This window comes from Molothrus ater, chromosome 18 (genome assembly GCF_012460135.2).
Source record: "Molothrus ater isolate BHLD 08-10-18 breed brown headed cowbird chromosome 18, BPBGC_Mater_1.1, whole genome shotgun sequence".
NCBI classification, from domain to species: Eukaryota; Metazoa; Chordata; class Aves; order Passeriformes; family Icteridae; genus Molothrus; species Molothrus ater.
In genome coordinates, this window is record NC_050495.2 from 7,193,055 (window position 1) to 7,213,582 (window position 20,528).

Here is a 20,528-nt window from a genome sequence, read left to right on the forward strand (position 1 = left end):
GCGTTCAATGCTTCTGAATTTCTTTTAAGGTATTCTGGAAGGAACTGCTTTGATGAAACTTGCAGGAAGTTTAGCCTCTCCCCTCTGCCATGCTCTGCTACCTCTTGTGAAGACAGTGACTTAAATCCAGTGTGCCAGCATGACACAGGGGATAGCAATCAAAATCACATCACTCAGGAGAGCTGTCCAAGGAGAACCATTCTACACAACCCTGTGCCCTCGAGTGCCAGTCTGAGCAAGTGTGAGGACACCCAGGAGCTCAGAAGGGAGCTGGAGGGTGCCCAGCATTTCACTGCCATCCCACCCCTACTGGCAGTCAAGTACAGTAAATAAATAAATAAACAAATAACGTCTACAAGATTATTCAGCAACTTGTGTGTTTGGATACTTGGCACCTCCTCTGGCTTGGATTTTCCATCTCCCCTCTCCCCCCAGCCCTGCAGCAGTCCCATTTCTGTTACCTCGTGGGAAAACTCCAGGGTCCATGAAAGTTGCCATGCTGAAGTTTGCCAGCACAAACAAGAAAACGAGTCCATTGTACACTGGGATGGCTGGGGAGATGGCTTTTGTCAACCAGGGGCACCTGTGGAGAAGAAGAGTTATGGGTAAGGCTCTTTCAGCTGTAACACATGGTTCCTTCCCACTCACTACCATCACACAGAGAAGTACTCTGGGCCACCCCAGCCATGCAGCAAGGCTGAATGTGCAGTGTAACAGAAATTTCCAGGGAGCCAGTTTCAGTGATCACTGCAACACCCTCTGTAAAGCTGCTTTGTTCCAGAGCACAGAAAGCCCTGATTGTTCCCAGGGCTCACAGGGCTTTGCCACCCTATTGCCTTATCTGCAACCTGGCGTTTTACTGCACTGTGTAGCAGCTTCAGCCCATTGTTGCAATTCTTTTACCTTCTCTACTGCCTTGTTGCAGCTGGGGTTACTTTCAATTTTCCCTGGTGTAAAGCACAATAGGATTCAAACCACTGATCCCCAAAGCAGGGGCAAAGAGAATCACATTTGCTTTTCACTAAGCTTCCATGGTTTTTAACACTCAGAACCAACACTACAAAACCTCTCCTTGGGGGAAAGTTTTGTCAGACCAGGCTTTGCAGGTGTCAGCAGAAAATGCAATATCAAAAAGAAAGTAGATGGCATATGCCATGTGAACAATGTTCAGAAGCACCAGAAAGATTTGTTGCTTACCCAGTGAGTGTAACTGAGAGGAACTGAAGATAAAGGGTAAAGGAGAACAAGTAAGACGCTTTGGAAAGAGGATGGGAAAATGCTTGTTAATTAGAAAAAAATTGTTCAAACTGCAAAGAACAGTTCCCACCATTAGAGAAGGGCATGATGAGGCAGAAAATAGGCTGCCTTACAGGCAGCTTCACCAACTAAAAAGCAGTGTGCATTCACTCAGCCATTCACAACCTCTGAACACCCCACCAAATGCATTTCTCCTGTCTGCAGGAGGAGGTTTGGTGTTACAGGACCACTGAGGAGAAAAATCTGATCAATCTCATGATACTTGCAAATATAAGTAAGGAAGAATGTGGGTCAAAGTATGTATTGAAAAAAAGACCCCTCACTGAGTTGCTACTTAGATTTCCACTTGTCTTGACAGCCAAGGACCCTTCCAAGGCTGCTGAGCAGGCAGACACTCAGCAATGCCTGCTGCCATTAGCACAAAGCACACTCTGGCCCATGTATTCTGGTATTTTGCCTGCATTACATCTACAGTTGGGTCTGATTGTCTGCCAGGCTGAAGCCTGAGCAAACAAGGAGAAAACAACAAGCCAGCAGCCCTCTTCCATGAATTTGCACTGGGTTTGCTACCAAGAGGCTGTTTTGAACAGCTGAGAATGGTGTTACTGACCTTGAAGGGACACTGTCAAACGTGCTCTTGTGATCAGTGTGAGGAAGCCACCACGTCTTCTCCTCCTGTTTCTTTGTGGGCAGGCAAAAAGAGATTGTTTTGCACTCTCCACCTCTTCACAGCTGGGCTTTTACCACTGCACTGCTGCAAACTGCTTTTAAAAGGACTTTCCTTGTGTGTGCTTCACTCAGCCTAGCCTGGAGTGAGGAAAAGATGCACAAGTCCTACCCAGGGTGAATGAACTGTAAAGCCATGAGCAAGACACATCTGTGGCCATGGCCAAACCTCCAGGCTGACTAAGGGAGAAGGAAAAAAAACCAGCCAAAGACAGCTTGACTCCAGGAGGTACCTACCCTGGGAACCTTCTATTTCCCAAAAGGTGGAATTTCCACAAGTAGTGAGCTCACTCTGACTTGCTGCCTTGCTCAGTTTGCCTCAGAGCAGCTGCTGATGACTGCAAACCAAAGCAAGGCACAAGTTTCTCACTTGCCAGGAAAGGTGCTGCTGCAGTGACCTTGCCAAGCAAACTGCAGGCCTGCCACTAACAACAGTTTCTGCCACATCCTCTGGAGGAAAGCAAAATAAATCCTGAAGTAAGCGGTTATAAAATCAATTCTACTCAGGGAAGAGTTCTTCCCTCTAAATTATAGTAAAATTAGATTCAGTAATGGGCATGACTGACTTAATTTCTTCCCATGAAGAAATTGCCTACACAGAGAAAGATTATGAAGTTACCCATTGCTTGTCAAGCATGGAGGAGAGATGTCCTTGGCAGTAAAGTCACGTAGGCTGGCAAATCAAGGGACAGGAAACCCTTTCTTACAGATAACTAGTTACTCTGAATGAGACTGTAATGAGAGAAACTGTCTCAGATTATCATGTAAGCATTTTTTGACATTCTCATTTGTGATTTATTTTGTCATGTTCCCAACAAATATATCAAAATATTAGGAAGCATTTTAGCCATAAGATAAACTGGACAGCACATTTAATGGGTAAACAGTGTATCTGAAAAGACCTCACGGAAGTTGAAATAAAGAATAGAGTGAGTCACTGTACATACTAGCCACAAGGTCAGTTCACAATCCTTCCATTTCTTCTTCCCAGAATTGTTATGCAGCATCACAGATTACATAAAATTAGATGGGACAAAAGGGGCCTCATTTGTAAACTTAACTGGCCAATAAAAACAGATGTGGAGATCAAGTCCTGGCTCATAACTGTAAAGAGGTCTGAAAAAAAAAAATTCCAATAGGATTCACCAAAATTATGCAGCCTCCCTGCCCCTCACTAATGCACATATGATTTTTGGCAAAATAACAGAAATTCTAATCTGAGCCTAGCAGGTTGTTTTATCACTAATCCATCATGTGAAAGCCTGGCTTCTGCCCCTCTGCCTCAAGAAGAAAGCTGCAGAAGTGTTGAAGCAGGACCTGTAGCAAGTTTCTTTTCAGTTTGTGCATATCCTCTCTCCAGGAGATCTACTTCCAGCAGCAATTGTGCCTATTATATAGGAATAATTATAGCTGAACTTTTCCTTTCCTTTTTCCTAACAGAAGTTGTTCTGAATCCAGACAACCAGCACACAGGATTTAAAGCTTTCTTTGGCTGGTGAAACCAAAATTTCAAGAGGCTACAGTTTTGTGTCCTTATCTCACAGTGGAATTATATATCAGGAAAGGTACCACAACTTTTATAGGGCTACATGAATTTCATAGAGCCAGGACCAGTGTATAATCCCCTAATGGAGCACCACCAGATTTTTCTCTGAGAGAAGGTAATTGTACAATGTGTGTCCTATTCCAAGTTCATTTGGATCCTTCCCTTGAACCAGATAACCTCCAGGGTAATGTTGCAGGTACCAGCCATACTGCATCAAGGACTGCTCCAAAGAGAAACTTCCCTTTCTTTGTTTACTGCAGAGGTTCAGAGCCAGCACACACCACCATGGCACGCTGGGGATAATTACAGATCTCAAATTTTCCCAAACAAAGCACACAATTACACAGGCAGCATTTCCCTCATAATTATACTTCTCTGACACAGAGTGATTCTGTTCATAACTCAGTGGAGAATAATTCAGGGTGACAGATTTAATCTCATTTATCCTATTTGCTCTTGAAACCCTATCCTAATAAAACGGAAAGTTAAAAAGATTAACAAATAGGATCACAGAACTTGCTAAGTGTCAGATAGACTTAGCATGATCAGCTGCCTTCCTCTGCTAAATTAAACAACAAATAATCCTTTCTGCTTTTTTGCCTGGCACTTTGTAGCAAGACATGTTTGTGTCTTACAATTATAGTTCACCTATGATTAAGTAATTGAATAGGACATTTCTCTTGAATCCTGCTCTAAATGAAGATTATTGTACATCTAAAAATTTTCCAAGGTGCTGAGACATCTGTAGGTTTAACAAGGCATCACTGGAAACAGTCTGAAGAGAATTTATGTGAGTGTCATAACCAATGTGAAACAGAACAGCAGGTCCTGTGAAAATAGCAGGAGGTTCTGGACTGTCAGGTTCTTTGCTCAGCTCTACACATCAGATTTTGATAAGTGAACTAATTTCTGCACCATATCTTACTCATTGGCAAGACTGCAGATAATACATCGTTGCCATAGCACTACACTCTGTGAGTATGGCAGTTGTACTGACAGAAAGTGATATCAAAGTAAAGGATAACAAATCCAAATGTTACCAAAAAAATGGGAAAAGGACAAGTAAATACTGGAAAATTTATTACTGAAAAGCAGTAAATTATGAGAGCTGACTGCTACATAGAACAGGTCATGCTGGTGATAAATAGGACCTACCAAAGCATCTACCCTGATTCTTCAGATGAAATTATCCAGCAGAAGAGGCAAAAAATCACCCCAAATCCCACCACCAAAAACCTCATTGATTTCATGAGTCCCTTGCTCACTGAAATACAAATGAACACTAGAGACAGAGGTTCAAATCCATCACCTGCTTAACTGTGTTTAATTATTCACAAGAAATGTGCTGGGCTGGAATTCACTCAGGTTTAACAAGAGCTGATGGGGTTTCAGTGAACTTTCCATTACACTCTGGACTCCATCCAAAGGCTAGTGGTTCATGTCTGGCAACTTACAGATCAGAGGAGCTAAATCAATTAAAAAGTCAACTTGAGATGTAATGGTCCTTGGTGAAAAATCTTACCCGGGCTATACATCACCCCCAAAGTAAAACACAATCTACCCTTTTCACAAAGCTGCCTGAAAGCTCTGGATCATGTTCCTTCCTCCCTTTTTCAACAGTCTCCAAATATCTGAGAAAAGCCAGTATTGTCATGTGAACTAATGTGGGAGAAACACAGAGAAGGAACAAGAATACCAATAACCCAATCTGAGTGAGACCACCACAGGTGCAAACCCACCCATCACCCTCACGCTCAGAAGCTGTCCAGCCACCCCAGAACTATTGTCCAGTCACAGGCTGACCCTGCAGCCTGTGGGCTGTGTGACACTGTGTGACTTCACATGGTGTGCATGGCCAGCAGATAGGCCTGGGCTGGGCTGGGCTCAGTGCTCAGGCCTTGCAGAGATGCTCTCTGCACACTCAGTGAGCCCAGGAAGCTGAAAGAGCCACCCCAGTTGTAGCCAAGCCATTGGCTACTGCCAGGAGCTGCTCTCACACTGCTCAGAGCAGGGCTTGGGCAGCCAGAGGCTGGGCTCACCTGCAAATACACAGCAACACAGCAAAATCCTGCTTCGAAATGTGCACTGTCCTGCAGGGAGTTCAGGCCCTACTCAGAGTCACTTTGCACTTACTGACATACAGGAAGGCCCAGGACAGAGGTTTTGATGTACTTGTAAAGGAATATGCTGTAATAGTGCAGCAGCCCTTGAAATGCCCAGCTCTTGGTTTGCACCTCAAATGGAAGGCATCCTCTGCACACTCATCTGGGTACAGCCAGGCTGCATTTCAGAGCACACAGGAGCGTTTTTGTATGAAGAGAAGGATGATGCTCACAGCAAAGTGAGGCAGGAGGTCTTCATGGCACTTCAAGTGTCTAATGGGCTGTGAGCAACATCACTCCAAGCAGCAGAGAATGCTCTGGTACCTCAGGAAAAGAGCCAGTTGCCAGTGCTTGGGCAAATCAGAGCAGATTCTGGGTGCAGGCACAGGGGGTGAGCACACAAATCCAGAGTCTAACACCTTTCGTTTGCTTTTTCAATCTTGGACTTTGCAAAGCCTAAAATGCCACACAAGCTGGAAGAGGCAAGGACATGTGTAATCCAGGGCTTCTCAGATGTGCATTAACCTTTTATTAATCCCATGCTGGGCAGCTGGAAATGAACTCTGCTTTTTCCAGCAGCCAGTAAGAGAGCTGAGTGTATGGGTGGTGTTTGGGTCATGACAGAAGAGAAGGCAATAAGGAGTAACTGCAAAACAACCACAGCAGGAGAGACACTAGCTCTGTTATCCCTGTCACACTGAAATTTTAAACAGACTTGGTTAGCAAAAGAAGGAACTCAGTAACATTCCTGTGCAGTCCTGTCTGCATAGGGCTGGCCACAGGCATCCCTGCAGTGCAACAGCTGAGTGACTTCCAGCCCATTCCAAAGGTCACACAAGCAAGTCATCAAGCCATGGAAACCTTGCTAAATGGGAAATCTGAGAATTATCTTCAAAAAGATGCTGTATGAACCAACAGTTCATAACACAGCAGAGTTCTCAGTGCATGAGGCTGCACTGCCCTGTGTGTGCTCCCCTGTCACCACTTCAGCAGTAATGACAGTCCAGCTGCCCAGGCCAGTGTCCAGGGAGGGCAGAAGACACCTCACAGTGTCTGAAAGGGACACACAGCTCTACACAAGCTGAGCTTTTCTGAGCATTTTTGAAAACACCATGTGGAATGCAAACCTGTGCTTCCAATTTGTAAACATCAGAACTATGAAATGAATGTCACACTGACTGCAGCAGTGCTAAAAAGGACAGCCCCTCATCCTGAGTCCTCCAGATCTCATTTCCCTGAGTAATGAAGAACATGGTTTATTTGGTCACCACCAGTGACTCTCAGGACCTTCCAGACCTCCAGCAATCAGTAACACAGGTTTTTGTTGGATAGATGGAATTGCATTTGCCAGATCCCAAGCTGGAAAAAAAGGCACAGGATAGCTCCTCCCTGGCTGAAGGATGTTCTCCTGTTTCTCTATTGTTATCATCCTTGTCAATACACACATGAATCCAGCAATGTGGAAAGCTAAGGTGGGCTGCTGCTACTCTAAAAAGAGTTGCTTTTTAAAACAAGTTTAAATTATCAGCAGCCTAATTCAGACACACTTGAGGTGACCCCAGCTACTGGCACTCAAGGATTTGTACACTTGCTCACTGTATTCCCCAACCACAGAACTTCTAGTACACATTCAGTGTTTGAATTCCTGAGACAGTGGGGTAGTGGAAACAAGGCAGCTTATTTTAAGTATGTGGTGATGAGAGAGAGAGAGAAACAAGAAATATTATGATATAAGGAGGGAGGTGGTGACTTCAGTGAAAAGGCAGTCTATATTACCCTTGTTGAAAAGTTAATTTGATTTTTTAGATATTCCTTTTCCACATGAGCTCAGTAGAAAGAAATTAAACTTCACAAGATACCATCCCTTTACAGCTACTGGAGCAATTACCTAACTAAAAGACAGCATCTATTAGATTAAAGTATGTGCCACTTAAATTAACAATGAGCCAATATGCATATGAAGCATTGAGTGTGAGCTCTGAACTCTGTGATCATGTCCTTGGTGGATTAGCAGAGAACTGGGTAACAGGATGTGCTTTCAAAGATGCAGGGCAAAAGAAGAAAAGCAGGAACACCAGCAGAGCCAGCCCAGGTGTCTGAGGCTGATCCTGGGCAGGCTGGGTGTCCTGGTGTCCAGTGCAGTCACAGGGCTGCCTGGGGAGTGGCACTGCAGGGAATATCTCCCTGGAGGATCTCATCCCTCCACCACATGTGCCACCCCTCCCAGAAGCAGCAATGAGAGCCCAGCTGGCACTGCCAGGGATGTTGCATGACCAGCCCTGAAGGACAGGATGGACCATCCACTGCAGGTGAGCTCTGACACTGCCCTCACCACCCAGGAGTCTGGCAGGGCAAATGTACCAATGTACCAAATAAATGTACATATAAATAAATGGTACCAATGTACCAAATGTACCAATGGTACCAATGTACCAAATGTACCAACATACCAAATAAATGTACATATAAATAAATGGTACCAATGGTACCAATGTACCAAATGTACCAAAGGTACCAAATGTACCAATGTAACAAATGTACCAAAGGTACCAAATGTACCAATGTAACAAAGGTACCAATGTACCAAATGTACCAATGGTACCAATGTACCAAATGTACCAATGGTACCAATGTACCAATGTACCAAATGTACCAATGGTACCAATGTACCAAAGGTACCAAATGTACCAATGGTACCAATGTACCAAATGTACCAATGTACCAAATGTACCAATGGTACCAATGTACCAAATGTACCAATGTACCAAATGTACCAATGGTACCAATGTACCAAATGTACCAATGTAACAAAGGTACCAATGTACCAAATGTACCAATGGTACCAATGTACCAAATGTACCAATGTACCAACTCAATGTACCCAAAACCCAGCGGGCTCTGACAGATCTGCCAACTGCTCTGTGCAGGGCTGGGGCACTACAGAGACTTGGACAAAGGAGGGGCAGCAAAATCCTTTAAGGTGGGTGATAACAGTTCAATTTCTTCCATGACTGGAAAATCCTGTTCAGGAAATTTACAACTAATTGAGACCAGAGGTTCTTGCAGACCTGTCTGGATCTTGTATTGCCTTTGAAATCTGGAAACAATACCTGTCCATGGCCTGAATAACATGCTTCAGAGCTGCTACACAAGGGCATTCATCTATGCAGTCGCTTGCCCATGTGGGGAAAGGAAACCAGTTCCAATCTGAACTCTCTTGTTTCAAGATTTCTAGACACATGGAGCAGCAAAATTACTGCAGTTATTGCAGGCTTCCCCTGTGTGAACCAAAATGATTGGGGACTTCATATTTTACAGAAGAGATGAACAAAACAAAGAGATAAAGGCACCTCTATTGCAAATAGATACAGAAGATAGGGTAGAAAGCGTAAACATTCTCATATATCAAGTACTGGAGCAAATATATAATAATAAAACAGAAGTCTCTCTTAGAATCCCATCTTTAATTTCCCTCTGGAATATCCTCTTGAAGGGGTTTTATGGAAACCTGAACTAGGAGCATGACATTTTTATACCTCATTCTCACTACACTGAAAAAGAACATTTGCACAGCAGGTATAAAGCCTTACTATATTAAGATTTTAAGCAGCGAATGAAAATCAAAATTATTTTAGCTGATTTAAGAAAAGAAAAATATAAGAGACCATCATGTTTCAGGATATAAAAGTTTGCATTTGGGAAGAACATTCTCCTGTGGCCACCTGCTTTGGGATGTTTCACCCATTCTTCAAGCCACCAGCTTGAAGGTACCAGTCACCTTTTGAAACTGGACATCAGAGGAGAAACATCAGTGATTCAGCCTATTTTGGCAACACCTTTAATCATAAACTGGAACAGACCTAATATTTATGGCCAAGGTAACAAAACTGACCAGGACACACCATCCATTCAGCCCCCTGCTACACAAACACCACGTGCACACCTCTCCTGGCCATGCACTGCTCTGAAACCCAGCAACACATTTTGATTTTATACCCCACACCTCTTCCCTGCAGGGTGCATGCCAGCAACAGCAGGGCAGAACTGGGATCCTCCTAAACTGCTTCCCAGCCCATTTCTGCTGGAGGTCTGGGACTGTTTTGGGGCTCAAGGACAGAGCTGAAAAATCCTCATTTCTTCCAGCAGAGGGTAGTGGGACACACAAGCCTGCAAGCAAATGTGTAAGATTATAATGCAAGTGAGGGAAACACACAGTTCAAACCAAACCAAGGGTGCAAAAACACAACTCCACTGCCTAACTGGTGGAAACGTTACAAAACTAAACACATTTCTTCATTTGTTTTCATCAAATGAAGAAACACATCAAACTCAGCTTGTTCTATCTCCACCCTCCCCCAGTAACAACATCATCTTCATTCCCCTTTCTAATTTTGGGAAGGACACCCCCAGGCAGCAGCAGAGTCAAAAGAGCCTTTTTCTAAACATCTCTACTAGAAATCTGCCTTTTCCTTCCCTCTGTGGAACTATTCTCCTTTCCTTGGATCTCCTTGACTTTCAGACACTGTTTCATCTTCTCTCCCTCCGTTTGTCCTGTTCTAAATCAAATGACTGAGCAGTCCCACACGTCCTCCTGCAGCAGAGCAGCACGATGCAGGTGCTGCTTTAATCTGGGTGTGTGGCCACTCAAAGGCATTCCCAGGTGCCTCCACGGGTCTGGAAGCCCATGGGCAGAGCTGCACACAGATGTCCCAGGCTCAGGGCAAAGATGACACATGCAGAGGACTCATGCAGTGGCTCTTCCCAAGCATTCTCTCAACAGACACCAAGAAGAACAACTAAGGGAGAACAGTCACAGCCTTCTCAAACTATTAAATCACTGTCCCAAGACTCCCCTGCCTGCACATCAATGACTGAAACATCTCTGCTTACCATCTAACAGGATTAGGGCAGGCTTCTGCAGGCAGCTTCTCCTGCAAGGAAAATCTTATTACAGAACCCATCAAAAACCAAAATGCTTTTGGGGAGCAATAAAAACCTAAAACAGACCACAGTGACTGTCACATTAACAGTAATTTTTTTTTATTTAAATGATGAAACCTAGCAGCATCACCACCTTAGGTCTAAGTATCTCTGTCAGCTTAGACAAAATATAAAGCCAGTCTTCCAATATTTGTGCTGGAGCACAGGTATTCAATTCAGGTTGACAGAAAACAAAATTACTTTCTTAGAAAACATCCTATGAGGGGATAGCATCTTAATTACAGAGACAGGGAAATGGGATTCAGGCTGGTATAGAGACAGGGAAATGGGATTCAGGCTGGTATATAGATTTGTTTCTTGTCAATGCCACTCCAAAGTGCACAAGGCGAGGATCCCCCCCAGCAGCCACAAAGGTGGGGAAGTGTCACTGCTTTACTTTTGCATTATTGACTATATCCCCAAACTCAGAACTTTTAAAGGCAGAAGAACAGCTTGCTCACACAGTGCAGTGGACACAGGGTAGCTGTTTTCCTATTAATCCCTCACTGATCACTAAAAGCCCATGGGTTTTGAGGTGCATTTCTTTGGCAGAATCACAGAGTAACCAGAAAAGGTAAAATTATGCACTGGATGTGATGAATGAAAACCCTTCCAACTCTGTGGCCATAATTCAGGAACATAAGCTAATTACAATTACCTGAGATACATTAACAAAACTTAATACTCCTAAGTCAAAATGGGACAATTAGCAGCTCCAGTACCAAAATAGAAGATTATGGAAATGACATTTGTGCCACCATCTGCTAATGATATGCAATAGACAAACCAATTCAGGGATGGAAAAGAAAAGCAAAATAAAAAAAATAAACAGTTTCTTGATGAAACTCATTCCCATTTCCAAGAATCAAAGTGAATATTCAGCTTAAACATTAAACTTTCCAGATTCCCAGCTGGGACCAGAATGAGGAGTGTCCAGCATCTTATGATTTAACTGTTGAGAAATTTCCAGGCCAAATTTTCAAGCAAGATGTCTGGCTACAGATCTGAACTGTGGGGTGCTTTGACTGTGGAGTTCTGTCCTTGCTTCCAGTGGCAATAGCTTGCACTAATATGTGTACTTTTTAAATAACCAGCTGCTTCTGAACTTTGTTGAATTCTTAATTAATGTTTTTTTGCCTTGATTTAATTTAAAAGATAGGGACCATCATTCTGCTTTTCAGAAAAAAAATGAACATTTACTTCTTGCTGAACAGCTGTCACAGTGCAATGAAAATAATTTACTATTCAGTTTTTCTGAATGAATCCCTTATCCCTCTTGTCCTTTCTTCCTTGAATATTTCCTGAAAGTCATAAAGCACCAGCAAACTAATTTTGGCTTATACTAGAAAACTTCTTTAACTCTGGGATACCTCACTGCCCTTTACACTCCTCTTTAAAAGCAGATGAGTTTGCCACAGTGGGTAGGGGAAGTGTGGAGCTGCACATCACAGGAGAACAGCCACAGAGACACAAGCAAAGCTTGCTAAGATGAAACTTCCCCATCATCTCCTTTGACTGTGGGGACAAAATAAAAAAAAAAAGAAGAAAATCAGAGTAATCAGAAAATCCAAGCACGGAGCTGCAATTCATACTCTGAGGAAAACTTTGAAGAAAAGTTGTAATTTCTGAAATAGTAGTACAGTGCACCTGGTTCCACAGGTCAAGTACAAGGTAGAAATGAACCATGTTCTGGGGAGTTAAATCCCTGAAGTACCCTCTGGTGAATATGAAAAGCAATTTCTTTTTCAGAGCCAGGAAAGTGGCTTTTTTATGTTTTAGTTCCAGGATGCACATTTGAGTCATCCAGATAATATTTTTCTCACCCATCCAATGGACTAAAAACAGGCTCTTGCTTATTTACCCGAAGAAGCAATCAGGTATTTTGAGTGACCTGGTTGGGGGGGGATATTTTTTTCAGCACTTTCCCCCCCCCCCCCCGTAAACACCTCACTTTTAACATTAACTTCAGCAATTTTGGGAAGTTTTCCATTTAAAACAATACAAAGATATGTCAATAAAAATTAACTGGAAGGTATTAAGGTATTATAGCCTGTCCCAAGAGAAGTTCACCAACTAGGGACAGAGATTTACTAAAAGAATGGCTGAAGTGAATGACTCTCAGCAAGAGACTGGTACATCCTTAAACAAGAGATTTACACTGCTGCAGGTTTGGAGATGTAGATGAGGACTGGGGCCCATCCTCTTCCTCATCTTCTGTCACAACAGCCCTCCCAAACCTTCTTGCTTGTGATATTAATTCTGCCATGCTTACAGGCCTGCTTCCACACTCTACAGAGAGGAAAAGAGCCTTTAACATTGTTTATTCCTTGGACATGAGTGACACACTCATTTTATCAGCTCTTCAACATCTGCTGTTCAACAATAAACAGAGATATCAGCAGGTTTTATTTTTTTTTACAATACCAGATCTATCAAGTCATTGACAAGTTAACAAATGTGCTTGCTTTTCATGGTGTTTTGCTTTGATTTTTTGTAATTAAACATAAGATTGTTTGGATCTTGTCTTTTCCCTCAAAATGGAGCACTGCCATATAGCAGTTTAACTCTGTATTTAACTTCTAAAGCATCATATTTTCTCTTCTCCCTCCCCATGACAGCTCAAGCAAACCACAGTCCCTGGGACATCTGGAGGTTAGGGTTTGACTGCATCCCTTCCTGCCATGAACAAAAGCAATCAGCTTTGCTGAATTAATAATTATTTAGGAATTGTTAGTATTTCTGTATTGCAAAACTCCATGCTTGCAAAGGCTGTAGAGAACACAGTCCTCCTTCAGAGGGTTATTAGAAAGAAAATAAAAGCTCCATGTTAGTTGTCTTAACTGTGCAAGATGAGAAAATGCATCTGCCTTGTTTCTTTAGTAACTGCTACGCAGCAGCTCCTTTGGTATTCCCTGCTTCTCTCAAATTCACATAACCATGGCTTAGTTTAACCAGGGACTTTTTGTGGATGTTGGAAAAAAATAACAGCTAGAGAGAATGATATGGTTATGCTAAAGATACAGTAAACACAGCCAGCAAGAAAATGCAAGTATCCTCATTCTGAATAGGAACAGATGCCAAGACAGCAGAACCCTGCCTTGAACTGGAAATGTTTTCAGTTATTCACAATTTGTGCCAGCAAAACAAAACAGGGGTTAAAGTGAATTCAGAACATCCTGACAGATGTAGAAAAAGCAGAGCCTGTGCAGAGGGTGTGCTCCCACTGGAGCCCCTGTGCCAGTGCTCCAGACACTGAGGGGCCTCTCAGTGATGGTTTAACTGATGGTTTAACTGTGTACATGCACTTAAACCATCCCAGCAAAGCTGCCCCCTTCAGAAAAGCCAACCTGGGTGTGCACTTCTGGCAGAAGGGCTGCCTGGGCAGAGGGGAGGAGCAGCCAAGGAGAACAGATTCCCTTTCTACCAGGATTTTGTTTCCTACGTGTTTGGTTCGACTGCGAGCCCTCGCCTGCACAAACACGCGGGCGTTGAATTGTTCAAATTACACAGCCTTGTGTTGCTCATTTACAACAGCACAGCCAGTGACAAAGAAAAGAACTTGAAGTGCTCAGCGCCCTCCAAACAGGAAGAAAGCCCATGGTGACAGGCTAGAGAATGCATGGCTTGTTTTTCCACCACCCCACGATGCACACACATACCACATGGAGCTCGGGACGCTCCAGAAAAGTCTGCACATAGGCTCACTGTGTCTGCAAGAGAGTTAAACCTCCAGCTCCCCCTCCCCGAGCTAGGAGCACAAAGCACGAAAAGCAGAACCTCTCTGGAACATCTCTCTTGCAAATTGTTGTAATTTCCCATCTGTCTTCAGCTTGGATGACTTTGCCAGGTCCACAGGGGACGATTTCCAGCATTCGTTTTGGATTAAGGGTTCCCTGACTGTGACTCAGGAGGCAGAGTAAATGACCTGCAGCTGCCTCACACAGCCATGGCAAATGGTGAAAGTGCCAGTCCCAAGGGGTCCTGCTAGCGGGTCCTAAGCCAGTTAAAATCCAGCAGTTACCACCTGATCTCAAATTATAGGAACCAATGACTGTGTCAAGTTGATTTGCAGACTGATAACAATGTGAAAGATTTGTTGGATAACCTCCATCAGAAAGGACAGGGTTTGTTCAGGCTATTTTTTTAATAATTAGCAAAGTTGTTGGCTGAACCAATCCAATTCTTTTTTTTCTACTAGTGAAATCTATTGTTTGTCATTTGCTTTTGTGCTGAAAACTACTTCTAACACCACACCTTGCTTTGTGTGCAAACAATATTACAAACAGTTGTGTTTGGCTTGACACCTAGTCTAACTGCAGTGTGACTTCACAGAAGTTCACAAAGACTAACAGGCATAATAAGAACAGCATCTCCTGGATCAAAAACTGTTTTCACAAAGGACACATAAATTTGCTCATTATTTCTCTGGAAACTTCTGGGTTTTGGAAATTTCTGGATTTTCCAGTAGGCACAAAGTCCTTTTTCTAGTGAATAGGAAAAATGTGTTTTACCTTTGTCTTTTATGATGGCATTTTCTATATACTCATGAAAGCCAACACTATAATACTGTGTTACTGTCCCTTCCCCTCAATTTTCAGTTTCCATAAATTTTAGCCAAGCAATGTTGCTGTCTCCAGTGCTATATGGACTTTCCTGTACTGTAACACTCACAAGTGGAGGCCAGGCTGGGAGAGTCACCTTGAAATGTTTTGCTCCTTAAGCATCCCAACTCTGCAGAGTGGATACACCCTCACAAGTGGATGCTGCCAGCCAGTATTGGGTAATTAACTGCAGTCTGGTAGAAAAATTGTATTAGCACAGCCAAGCCTAACATCGACCTACCAGGTCAGTGCAATTCTGCAATGCAGATGCAGAAGCCTATTTAGTCAGTTTGCTTAGGTATTTTAATTTCAGTAACTGAAACAACTCTACTAGTTTGCTGCTCAGCATCTTCCACACTGTGGCAGATTCTGCAAAACTGACCTTAACTCTTGGTCACAGAGTGCTCTGTGTTGAAACACCCATGTTTGAAACAGGGGCAGTGCCTGCAGTGTGTGCAGACTGCTCAGAGACTCAGACACAGCAACTAAATAAGCATAAAGAAACACAGTGCTGTGGGTATTATCATCATTTAGTGCTCCCTCACCTCCTGCCACTACAGCTGTGTGAGAGGAAAATGGGTCAAGGAAAGATACACCCTCAACTTTCAGATACTTCCAGTTATGTCCTGTCTTCATGTGGCTGCAAACTCTGGCCCCTCAAAGCTTTGGCAACCACTCACTGCAACTCCACTGTGTCAGACTCTACTCCATATTCTCATTTAAAACAATTACAACGTGGACTTTGCAATTCATTGATAACACAAAACAGACTAAGAGACTAACACAGTGCCTTAGCACACAGGAAGACAATTTTCCCTGGGTATAAGTGCATCCCTGCCTTCTGATCCAAGATCTGACAGGAACAGGACTGAAGTACAAGCACAGGAATCAAAAAACTGTCTTCCAGCACAGCTGGAGCTGAGCACTAGCTGGAGCCAGCCTTGAGCCTGGCCAAAAGGACAGACAGAAGCCTCAAACCTTTGCCTTCTAGAGAAGATGGGCACCAACACTGTCACCAACACGCTGCTGTACCAGCTGGCCCTGTCTGCAGAGCAGCACACAGAAAGGAAAGCAGCACTTTACAGCTTTTCCTACAGCTTCCATTTGCATCAAGGAGTGAACTAGTTAAACCACTGCTCCATGCCAGCTGATACATTCTGTTCAGAAACCAAGTAAGCATTTTGAAAAAGGTTTGAATACAGCTGCCTGGGGGCCTGGCAAGATGCAGGAAACTTATGTGACCCACTTATATTGCTGATCAGAAGCCTCTTCCTAGCACACGGTGAGATGGTGCATGAGGACAGCCAGAGAAACTTCAGGGGAAAGCTCTGTACAGAAATATTCTGCCATTCATTGTCTCCCACTTTCATTACCACCATCATGGAGCATCACAACTCTTCTGGGCCTTTTTCCTCATCTAATTCCTCTAACTTTTGATTTGAACTTGTTTCATTCAATTGAGCTTTTTCTTAACTCTGAAAAACTTTGCATACTAATAATGTGTCAGGAATACTCCCTGTGCATAAAGAATTTACATCCTATGCAGTAAGAATCTTTTATAATTGTTTACTTCTGACCAGAAAGAAGGCTCAGAAAGAAGCCCCTGATGGCTCATAAGTGGCAGCAATGGTAAAGTAGGAGTAAAATGCTGCAGCCATGAAAGAGAAAAATAATGTAGTTGAATCATGAAGTAGATGCCTGGAGCATATGTCAAGGCCAGATCAAAACAGCCAATTGTTGCTATTATCTACTTAATCTTCTGTTGTGTGGAAAAGGGAGTTAGGAAATTCTTTTCAGCCAACGCGTCTGTCTAAGCCAATGCCCAAGGCAAATAATGCTCTAAACAATAAGGCATTTTGTTTAACTCTGCAATAAATATTAAATTTGCAAAGACAGCTGTTTGGTTGCAGTCTCCTCCTGCAATTTCCAGTCAATGTTTCATATTTACACAAATGCATAACAGTACATAATCCCCCCATCCTCAAGTCTCAGCTCCTTGAGAGAGCAGGCAAAAGAGTGGAAACTGGGGCTTGGAAGTTTAATCCTCCAAACAAAAAATTGTGTCTCTTCCTTGAAAGCTGCCACATGGTGTCTGTTCAAAAAAAGGACATTTGTAAATTTTTACTTTAGAGTTATTGAAATCTTTTCACAAGATTATCAATCACAGAACAGTTTCAGTACAGAAGGATCTCTAGCAGAAGAAAAAATTGACAGGAGCAGCTCTTGTGGCATGGGAACTTGGAACAACCATAGGTCAGGGCAGCAATTTTTAACCTTTGTTTTCAGGGGAGCCTGACCTTGACAAATTACCAGCAGCATCTGACTGTACCATGAAGTGATCCCTGATCTTTTAGCAGCTGTATTATTCATACAGGAGATTAACATTATTGTTTGATTGTGAAAAGCTAATAAATCAAATTTGGCTGGAAAAGGTACATGCAAATCCATGCTATCATACTGAAGATGTCAGTAACACAAGTCAAATCCAAAACAAGAAATCTTAATTAAAAGAGACACTACCCTGAAGGTACACTTACCTTCCTCTAAACTCAGTAAAGTTCTATCATCTGTCTTTGACCACTGAGAACACAATATTCATTCACAGGTTATAATATAGACTGTAGAAAGACAGAAGCATGTAAGTTTTAAAATATGTAATAACCCTCAAAATACAGGGTCCTGGAAGCTCACAGCTCTTTGCCAAGCAGTTATCCATTCTTCCACTCACACCAAACTCTGATAAATTTTCCGTTCCAAGACCACCAGAGTCCCCTGAATAAAGATGAAAGGACACATGGTTGTTTGCAGATACAGGAGCAGACAGACAGAGCCTCTCCACCATGAGCATTCTCACCCATGACCAGATTTCTTCATGATGGCTCAGAACACCAGAGATGCTAATCCAGTCACTGCTGAAAACTCTGAGGATAAAGAAGTTTTGAATCTAACATCATCCTTCTGAAAAAAATAAAAAGTCCTTTTTTTCCTATATGATTCAATGCAAGGCACAAGTCCTTGTCTTCAGTGGGATAAGTACCAATCTTTAATTTGATCTGGATCCTCTATCGTTTCCATTTAGAAGTTAACTTGCATATGGCCACACTAAGGCTAAAATAAATGTGTTTTAATGGAACTACAGACCATCCCTGGACTGGATCTACAGCACAAAAACTCAGGTGTCTGATGTGCTACTGAAACTGCAGATGCTTGAAGTGTGAAAGGAGGAAAAGCACATGAGCCCCAGCACAGCTCGTGCTTCCCCTTCCCTCCTTCCTCAGCAGGCACACAGCCCATGCCTTGACAGCAGAGTTCTCCCAGTTTGGTTTCCTGGGAGTCTCTAATGGCTGCACACCAAGCCAAATGTTCTCTTTGCTATCAACATAGCCAGGGGGCTTAGAGATGCTCGCCAACCCTTGTTCAACCACTGTTTCTGTTTTACAACATGTCATGCTTGGTGATATTGAAAGGAAAAGCCAATAAAAGGAAAAATTAATCTTGTGATTAAACAAAACACTTTGGATTGCTGGCTGCTGACACTGGCACCAAGCCACCTTCTTCGAGGACAGAACAGAACCTGCCTGCTGTCTTCACCAACAAAAGGATTTTTACAAAATAAGGGTGTCTTGTTATGAATGATCAAAATGAGCAGCTTGGCAAATGGACCTGGCCAATCCTTAATTACAGCTTGGTTTGACCCCAGCTTAAAGATGATTTTGCTCAGTTCCAGAATGACATGATCCTGCTCTTGCAGAATTTCTACATGCTACATCGGTTACATCTAAATTCACAAAACACAGAATTTATAGCAAATTTGTAAGAGAAAAAAAGTTTGGAAATTTGTTTTTAAGGTATTTGCATGTGTCAATGCAGTGTACAGTTTGGAAATCAGAATCCTCAGGGCTTGCTAAGCACCTGCTCTTTCAAAGGCAGGCTTATGTGCCATTGAAAGATTTGTGCTGGCCCTTTGGAAAGGGATTAATTCCTTTTCAACTAAGAATATTTGCATAGGGTACTGTGTTAGTTATGCCAAAGTCCTCTTTGATACTTGCATAAACTGTAGTTTTTGTTATCAGTTGTACAATGTTCCTTTTTATTCTGGCAAATGCTGGAGTTTAATTTGAACACTGCTTAGTAGGTCTCTCTTAGGCAAATTCAGATATGCAAATAAAATTAATGAAAACAAAAGAGCTAATAAGCACAGTCAAATCAGAACATGCTCCTGACTGGCTTCTCACCATTGCTGCGCTAGAAAAAGGGGACAAAAACTCCATACTATAAACAGCAGGGGCTGGGTCTGTGGTTTGAGCTGGAAGATCTCTCCCAAATTCAATCTAGGGCAAATCACGTGAGTGACCAGTATAACATCACCACCAGAACCATCAACACCACCTTCACACAAAAACATTTAAAATGTTATTAAATCCAACCCCCAAACACTGTAAGACCTCTCATTTTTTATTTCAGTGGGGTTGCTGATGTTACAGTGTACCCATTAGTCTTGGCAGCACCAAGGCCCTTCAGTGGATCAGTGATGAATGTCACTTCTCATAAACCAGCTTTCCAAAAACCAGTTCCATCCAGCAGCTGTACACAGCTGTCTCCCAAATGTGATGACAAAGTTGCTTCCCAGTAACAAATGATAAAGATACCACTGCTTCCCCAAAAGAATGCTATCTCTAGGAAAACCTCTCCATTTGTTTTTTTTATGATCTTCAGTCATTCCTAAACTCATCACAGGGGACACTGGGAAGTCTTACTGAGAGGCAAGTTTATGAAGACATAAATAATTCGATCAGAAGAAAACTTTGACCATATCTTTGATGTTGAATAGCAAAATACCAGTTTCTGGAATCAATGTCTCAAACTTGAAATGGTTGCGGCAGACAGAAATGGTTCAGAGACATAAATCCCATAATCTGACATGGAGTACTACCTGCCTGTTTGTGTGCCTCCCCTACCAAAGGAACTGTAAGAAGCTTTTCTGCAGCTCACCAGGCAGGAAAAATCATGTGTTGATAGAAAAGTTGTGCTGCCTAATGCTGTGAATCTATAAAGGTGATGAATAGCCCAAATGTTGATGCAGCTGGTGAGAAGATGCTGTCAGATCATTAAGCACCGCCAGGTGATTTGTCAGTGTTCAAAGACGCAGAATTTCCTATCTTCCACTTCCTCCCTCAGGCTCCTTGCACATGCACATGTCCTCCAAAGCCATCTTTCATTACAGCCTGAAAATCATATTTTATCTCCTCTTCACCCAACTCACAAATCTGCCAGGTTTCCAGGGATGATTTTCAGCTCAGTCTCTCCTTTCTCAGA

At 42.7% G+C, this 20,528-nt stretch overlaps 1 protein-coding gene across 4 annotated transcripts in view; it reads right to left on the reverse strand.

Annotated features, from left to right (window-relative positions):
• ZDHHC8 (zinc finger DHHC-type palmitoyltransferase 8) overlaps window positions 1–20,528 on the reverse strand; it is a 110,140-nt gene that overhangs the window by 25,409 nt on the left and 64,203 nt on the right. For all 4 annotated transcript variants that reach the window (XR_008508698.1, XR_008508697.1, XR_004981209.2 and 1 more), the window contains exon 2: window positions 462–583. Coding sequence is in view for 1 of the 4 variants with exons in the window: in XM_036393364.2 (XP_036249257.1) it covers window positions 462–583 (122 nt within the window). In the remaining 3 variants the exon portion in view is untranslated. The remainder of the gene's footprint in view (window positions 1–461; window positions 584–20,528) is intronic.